This window comes from Monopterus albus, unplaced genomic scaffold (assembly GCF_001952655.1).
Source record: "Monopterus albus unplaced genomic scaffold, M_albus_1.0 scaffold105.1, whole genome shotgun sequence".
NCBI classification, from domain to species: domain Eukaryota; kingdom Metazoa; phylum Chordata; class Actinopteri; order Synbranchiformes; family Synbranchidae; genus Monopterus; species Monopterus albus.
In genome coordinates this window covers 1,895,390-1,903,388 of record NW_018127985.1, presented here as the reverse complement: position 1 = coordinate 1,903,388, position 7,999 = coordinate 1,895,390, and the positions used below count along the sequence as shown (strand labels likewise).

Sequence of the window (7,999 nt, the reverse complement as noted above, 5' to 3'; positions counted from 1 at the left end):
TATGACTGTCTCCTCTGTCACTGACAAACAGTCAGATAAAATGTACTGTATTAAATCAGTTTTTATTACATTATGGTTTTCAAGACATTGCAAAGATTCAGAGATTCAAAAAGATCAGCTGGCCTTTGTCAAAAACTGCTGCTGCATAATTACATGCTGCCAAAAAGCTCACCTCTGCAATTATAACAGGGATTAAGAACTGTTCCAAATTAGCATTTAGCGCAGGGGTTTTGAATTATGAAGTTTCCTAAATGTTCTACAGCACCCCTATTAGCCAGTCACATGACTTGAGGGTGTTTGTACAATAATAAATGTAGAACTGGAGAATGAGTTTAATATATCGATTTTGCAGGATACTCAACTACTAATACTGTGAATCTTAAATACTTAGCTACACTTGAAATGAGTACTCCCTGTTGAAGAAACTAGGCTCCTCCCCTCTGTTTTCTAGGGCAGAGCTTGTGGTCAGACAGATTTCTGCCTTTATTATGTGTAAATAAGTGTTTCCATACTTGACTATTTTACAGTGTTAAAGAAAGTCAATCCATATAAGGCATCAGTTATAGTTATCATGAAACCACATTATTAGTATTTTATTTCAACACAAAAATGCTGAAGTACTATCTTGAGTGTCATGCTGACACCATGTGGCCAAAATTGATACAGGTTTGTTCATCTCTTTGTAGACTAAAGTACAAAAACCCAGAAGGAAAATGCAGCTAAGGCACAGATGCTGCCATTATGAACAATTTTCACTCATAACATGCGATTGAAATAAGGTGAATATGACAGAACTTTTACAAAAGTTTAAAATAAATCCTAATCAATGACTACAAGAGAAATCAAAAGACAGTATCTTTCAGTAGGCAAGAGCATCTTTCAGTCATCTTTAAGCCCTCCAAACACAGCTGCAGGTACGCTCTTCTGTTCAAGCTGCACCTCTATAAAGTCCAAGAGGAGAAGATAATCAATAAATGTATTTTCATCAATAAAACCTGTGCATACAAACAAACAAGCACTATGTTTTTCTGTTTTACTGCTGAGGCATGGCCTGTTCTGTCTGTCACTTACCATCCGGTCCTTGGTCATCATCTTCATCGTCATCATCATCAATGTCGATCTCATCAGGATTAGCTTGTTTGGTAAGCTCAGCCAATTCACTGCGAGAGGTGTCACTCCTGCATAAGCAGATGGAGAGAATATGACTCATTTTGCTGAAGATTTAGTCCAATTTGATAAAAGTCACAAGTTAATTGGAGATTTAAGAAAATGACAACAAACCTGACAAAGAGAATCTTCTCTTTGGGCTTGGGTTTGTCCTGCTCGGCTTCTGCAGCAAGCTGCTGTGCTTTCTGTTCCAACAACTTCATGTCATCAATTCCCATCTGACCTGGAGCAAGATCGGACACTAGACAGAAGATGAAAAAAAATTAGGCAAACAGACTTTTTTTATAAAAATATATTAGTACATCGATTCTTGTGCAGTACTGGGGTGTAACCTCAGGATTTGGGACAAATATATGTTACATGTATGGCTACTTGACCTTATCAATATATTTTCAAACATTCCCCCAGTGTCCCATATGGGACCAGTACAGTCCTTTCACAGACCTAGCCCATATTGGTCAAAGGTTAACAAGTTAATGCCAGCTCACTCACCAGTGCCTGTGGAGCTTGTTGTGGCCTTCAGCATCTGAGAGGACATAAAATTGACCTGGGTGTTGTAGGTGGCTTGGACACTGCGTTTGATCCTAAGCATCTCTCTAATGGTGTCCTCGTTTCCGTGGCGGATCTCAAATTCTTTCCAGGTCTGCCAGAAGTTAGCTGTCACCTGAAAGATTAAGTTCATACATGTGTCAAGAGGAATTAAGACATATGTGGACATCACTGATAGAAATTTGACACTGTATTTCAAAACCGCGTAATGGTAACAGGTGGTCTATCTCACCCTTGGGTCACAGATCTGGGAGCAGTAGGAGTAGATTGCTCTGGCCCGATCAATCTCACCCAGTTTACACTCCATGTCTGCAAACCGCTGACACATGTCCCTCGCATGCTCATCAGGAAGGACCTGTATAAAGACAATTCTCATTTTAGTTATTTCAGTAATGAGCAAAAACATATAACATAACTTGTGGGTTCTTTTCCATATACCAGAAAAAAAGGATTATTAAAGACATCATAGGTATTCTTAGTTTTTCATTAAGAGCCAAGAACAATGCCACCATACCTCAATAGCCTTCTGGTAAATTGCTCTGGTATATGTAACTCCATAAATTTCAGCTGCTCTCTTGATATAGATATTAAACATTTGATGTCTCTCCTCAGTTTCGACTGCCCGTGTTGCTCTTTCATAGACAGCCATGGCATGTCGTGCCAATCCATACTCCTCCTCCAATTTGGCATACAAAAGGTAAATGGCTGAAAAGCAAGGCACAGTAGTTCATTTAGTTTCAGTTTGTTTAAAAAAAAAAGGGGAGGGGGGGGAGAGAGATATACAAATGTTATTTACTCTTGGCAAACTTGGCAGGGCAGCCATCCAGCGCTTGTTCAAATAAATCTCTAGCTCTCTCCAACTTCTTGCCCCCATAACGATCAATGAACTTGGTAAGGTAAGTGTTCCAGATGTCATACACATTTGGCCACCTGAAGAGAGCAATACCGCGCTCATACGCCTAAAAATGTGTTAGCAAGAAAGGAAAATATTTAAAAGAGCAAGGCTTTAACAAATATTGAAAATAAATGTTGGTTTAGCTAACTGGCAACATGTTATTACCTTGAAGCTTTCTTCAAAGTAGTTGTGCTCTTCAAGAAACATGGCATAATTGATGACAATCTGTGGCGTGGCAATGCGGAGGTCAATAATACGGTCATACACTGCTTTTGTAGACTGGGAAGAAAAACAAAAAAGGGAAAAGCATTAGGATAAAGCCCTCCAACCCGCACTGACCAAGAGGACCAATGCTAAATATCTGAGAATTTATCTGCCATGTGAGTTTAACCTACTGTACATTGCTGGCTCATATACTATACTGGAAACTCACAGATATAGTGACCATACCTGGAAAGTGCCAAGACTCTCCTCCAAGTCTGCCAGCATAGACCAGACCTTCAAGGACTTGTACACTCTGTTCTGGACAGGCTCAGATGCATCAAAGTACTCCGCTTTTTTGGATGGGATGGCCGTAGCTTTCTATACACAAAACAAACATCTTACAATTATATCCACAAAATATAAATATTTATAACTGCATTAATATATTCAAAAAGGTAAATCAGGAATATTATAATCACTGCTCAAAACTGCCATCATGAGCAGGGAGTTGCAAGTTTAACAACACAGTGGTTAATTAATGCCTGTTATTTCTTTGTTGCTCAGAGTCACAAGCAGAACTGCCCCACATTTATTTTGTTGTGAATGCTCTAAACTACCAAGCGTGTATATCTGTGCAATGTCTGAAAGATTGAGGGAGATTCAGACAAAGCAACCAACATGCCAGACGTCTACACCAAAAATTATTATGATAAGTAGCCTCAGGTCTGTATGTACAACTGTATCAGTTACCAAGTGTTGAAACTATGCTCTCAAAATATATTTGGAGAAAAACAAAAGTTGACCAATGTTGTTGTAGTTTCTTTGTCCTGCCACTAGATGTTACTAGCATCAATTGTGTTACTAGTTTGACTGTACCTAAACAAAAATGAATGCAGGTGCAGATTCAAGTGTCTTACCCTCAGTATGCGCAGTGCCTGTTCATAATTCTCATGGCGAAGCTCCATCTCTCCATATTCACACCACACAGCAGCAAGGTCATCTACCTGCTTGTAGTTCACCTTGGTAGCCTTTTCAAAGATTGTCCTAGCCTGAATAACAGTGAGTAAATATAAGACATATTAAGGACAGAAAAAACACATCTAATCTAAATACAGAGGGTTTGCAGAATCACTGTGACTTACATCATCCAGTTGCTCATTCTCCTCATAGAATTTAGCAAAGGAGACCCACAGACAGTGAGGCTTCCCTGTGGCCTTCATTGGATCCACAGTCTGCACTGCTTCAGTGTATGTGTTGATGATCTGCAAAGAACACGGTGAGCACAAATTCACAGTAATGTACCACACAAATGCAGTGTTACCGGTGTGGTGTTTATTAATTTTGCACTGTCCTTGTCCAAATAGCATGTTGAATGTAGAGAAAGACCTAAAACCCACCTGCCGTGGATTGCCCTCATACAGTTTTACCCGTTTGTGCCACTCATGGACATTATGAGGATTCTGCCTCAGTAGAACACTGTTCAAGAGGAGGGGCCGCCGGGCTATCAACTGCTCAAAGCGGGACAGTCTAAGCTCCAAGTCTATGTCATCTAGGAGGAGAGGGACAAAGAATAAAGCATGCACAACAAGAGAAGGAAAAGCCAGGGGGTGTTACCAATATTACTCCACACATACCATCTACATCTTGTCCCATCTCAGCAGTGGTTTCCATTTTGGCAGCAATCATGCTCTCCTCAAACTGGGCATAACTGTCAAACACTTGTGTGAAATCCCTTACTGTTACCACTGTAAGGATGGCCTCTTCATACACATCACGGGCCTGAGAAAGTAAGTAGACATAGTTATAGTCCATATGTCACATTGACACAGTAAGTTAGGGTTAATGCAATTTAACTGAACTGATTTGCTTATATAAAGCAGAGAAGCAATATATTAAGGGCTTTACAGTTCTTTAGAGGAAACACACTTTCTCAAAGTGGCCGCTCCTGATGTAATAGTCAGCTAAAGAGCACCAAAGTTTCCCAAGTTGGTCTGTGAAGCGAGTGAGGCCTCCTCGGATGATGGCTCCTACATTCAGAGAGGTCACCTTATCAGGGTTCTGGGAGATCAGGTCGCATAGCTCATGCCATAACTGTCAAAGAATAAAATGTAGGGGAAAAAAAAAAACATATCAATTTTAGCTTTAATAAAGAGGCACAATGGAAGGTGCGTGGGATGATAATAAAATCTTACTTGATAGTTAGACTTGCCCTCTTTGGATACAAAGCCTTCATCATTGACAACAGCTGCTAGTCGCAAAGCTGCTTCATCCAACCGGCCAACAGAGCGCAAGTAGTCTATGTATTCCTCTGCATTCTCTGGAGAAAGCTATGTTACACAAACAGGGGACAGAGCATTTTGATCCATGTAGAAAATGTTTCACTTAAATGTAATACAATCTACTGACAGCACTTTTTAAGAGTAATTTCACCCATAGTAATCATATAATTAGAATAAATAAGATTTTGTGTTTCACTTTTGAATCTACACTAAAGCTCTATACAGTATATTGTTGAAGCAATTGGGATGGCTGATGAAACAGACTAAAACAGCAAATCCAGTAGTTTTTGACTTGGCTGAGAATCTTCAGACATTTACAGGAAATATTTACATATATTCAGACCCACCATATCTGCAAGTCCGAATTTTGTGTATGTAGTCCAATATCACACGTGCCTCAAGGGGCTTTTCAATTCGTGCAGTATACAACAACTTCTAGCCTTAGATCCTCCAATAAAGAAAAACTGTCCCAAAAAAAAGTTTTTACTGAGGAAAAAAAGGCAGAAAACTCAGAAAGAGCAACTCACTTTTCCAGACACTATAGACAGATCCAGTTCTATAATATGCCACTGAAAGTGTGCAAATACAAATACAGTGTAATCAGAAACAACTGCTGTATGGAACTGCGTTGTATAACATGCACTCACCTTAAGGTACCTTCGGTATACCCGGATAGCTGTCTCAGGCAAGGGCAGGTTACGAACAAAGCGAAGATACAGAGGCCAGACGCGTGGGTGCTGAGTAACAGGAAGAGCCCTGAGTGCTCGGTCAAATGTTCGCCGACTTCTTGTGATCTTGCACTGAGACACAAGGAACTGGCAGTAATCAAGCCATATTCTAGGCATCTAGTTGAAGGAATGACAGATGGTTAAGTTAAAGTACAACTTCCACATACCACAGTATAGTGATGTATATTTTTAAACTGTGCAAACACCCACAGTGTAATGTCATAGAAAGTATTACCTTATGCATGAACACCAGCGCCCTTTCATGGCAATTATTGACTTCTTCATAGGTTGGTTCAGTGATGCATTTCCCCTTGATTTGTTTCCGCCTCTCCCTCAGATAATTGTACCACAATTTATAACTGTAAAAATTGGGAAAATTGTTATTAAATATAAGCAAACTGTTGTTGCACAAGATCGTAAGCCCATTTTGTGGCCATTTTGACACCCAAATGACCAAAAACCTATCTAATGGTTTTAACAGTGCTCGTCACATTTTAATCTGTGACGATGCTTGATAAATGTTCCAACTCAATTGCAAGGCTAAAATATTCTTGCACGTACTGATCACCTGCTTTTCTGTACAGTGTCGATTCTTTCATTGTAACCTTCCATTAAGTATTTGTTACCTGCCAGGCAGCTCTTTGAGAGCCCGCTCATATATCATGTTGAGGGTGGATTTGGGTCCGTTCTGCTTGAATTCGATGTAACGCATCCAGCACTTGACTGAATATGGGTTCCTGATAATCTCCTCTTCATAAGGCAGGTCATCGTCCTCCTAATACAGCCAGAGACAACAGCACATAACAGCTCGCTCAAATGGTTCGAAAAGATTAGTTACATTGGCAAAGGCGCAGTTGCATATCATTACTCTCGAGTTAACAATGTCACTGTAAATTAAGATGGCCATGAATAAATTAACAGTAACCGCGAGTTAACTACAAATCTCCCCGATTCCTAGCTAACAAAGCATAAACAATTTCAACACTGTTTAATACACAGCCAAGCTAGTAATCCGTCAAAAGTTAGACAGCTAACACTGCTAGCTTATAGGCAACAATACGCTGTATAGTGTAACTTACGAATATAACATCCGGTTTTCCGTTTAACGAAGACATTTGTTCCTAGAGGGTGAGTGGAGAGTGCACTAACCGTTCGTTATTTAAAGAAAGAAAGAAAAATACCACTAATTCTAGCTAACACTATCTTGGGCTTGTATCCAAACGTGTAGTCTTAAGTGATATTTCCGGCTTCGTCACGGAGTGACCATCTCAAACCAATAAGGGGCATACCGCCACCTACTGTATCGGAGTGTAGAATCACTGCATTAAACTACTAAAAACTATATCCTATTTATTAAGCATTCTATCATATTTACTAATTATATCTTTATATTGAATTAATCTCCTTCTAAGTACCTTGAATCATTGTTTTTGACCATTGACTGTATATATTTCCATAACAGCAACAACATTCTTAGAATCAAACATAGTGTGAAGATAAAGATCTTTGATATCCCAGTGAGACTTAATATAGATTTTATCTCAGTCTGGTTGGCCAGTGTCCTTGCTGTCCTATTAAGGCAAGGTGTGACACCACATGAACTTTATGGAGGCCTTCCATTCAGTTTTATTAGAGGAATGGGAGGCGTGCCAGTGTCCTGCAACCATATACCAGCACCACTTGAGTGCTTCTCCAAATGTAAGTTTCATTCCTGGCTATGAACAGGGTAAGTAGGTTCAAGGTCTCATCATAGAATGATGAAATCCCTCTCTTGCAAGTCAGAATATAAATTTATATAAATAAATTATTAATTAGAATAAATTATTGATTCAGAAATCAGGATCTATTTTGGGACATATTTTTGGCATTACTGTCACAATTAGACGAACAAAATAAAAATTAAGTCTAATGATTACATGATATTCACTTCAAAATTAATATGATACATGAGGGATTTAACATTACATTGCTAAGTGTTATTTTTCTAATACTTGCGATACTCAGAATAAACAGACATGATGCTCTCTGTTTTACTGTGTTTCAAATATTTGAAACGTGGAGAAGCTCTGACACTCAATACCAGTGACATTTAAGTGTTGGTTTATGAGTTTCAAAAGGCAATCCACTGCCTTAATAGATTATTTAAATAGTCATTTGTGAAATCACTTATGTTCTGA

The 7,999-nt window shown here is 39.1% G+C and overlaps 1 protein-coding gene across 1 annotated transcript; it reads right to left on the bottom strand.

Moving 5' to 3' along the window:
• Positions 1-560: 560 nt before the first annotated feature.
• On the bottom strand, positions 561-7,090 carry xab2 (XPA binding protein 2). Its single transcript, XM_020610270.1, has 19 exons — positions 6,902-7,090; positions 6,449-6,597; positions 6,058-6,181; positions 5,742-5,939; positions 5,008-5,142; positions 4,742-4,906; positions 4,450-4,594; positions 4,213-4,364; positions 3,958-4,077; positions 3,733-3,864; positions 3,062-3,193; positions 2,777-2,890; positions 2,513-2,675; positions 2,231-2,421; positions 1,949-2,071; positions 1,660-1,831; positions 1,282-1,408; positions 1,072-1,178; positions 561-941 (listed from the first exon to the last, which is right to left on the bottom strand). The coding sequence occupies exons 1-19, from the start codon at positions 6,935-6,937 to the stop codon at positions 880-882; spliced, it is 2,547 nt and encodes an 848-aa protein (XP_020465926.1). The 5' UTR covers positions 6,938-7,090; the 3' UTR covers positions 561-879.
• Between the last annotated feature and the right edge of the window lie 909 nt (positions 7,091-7,999).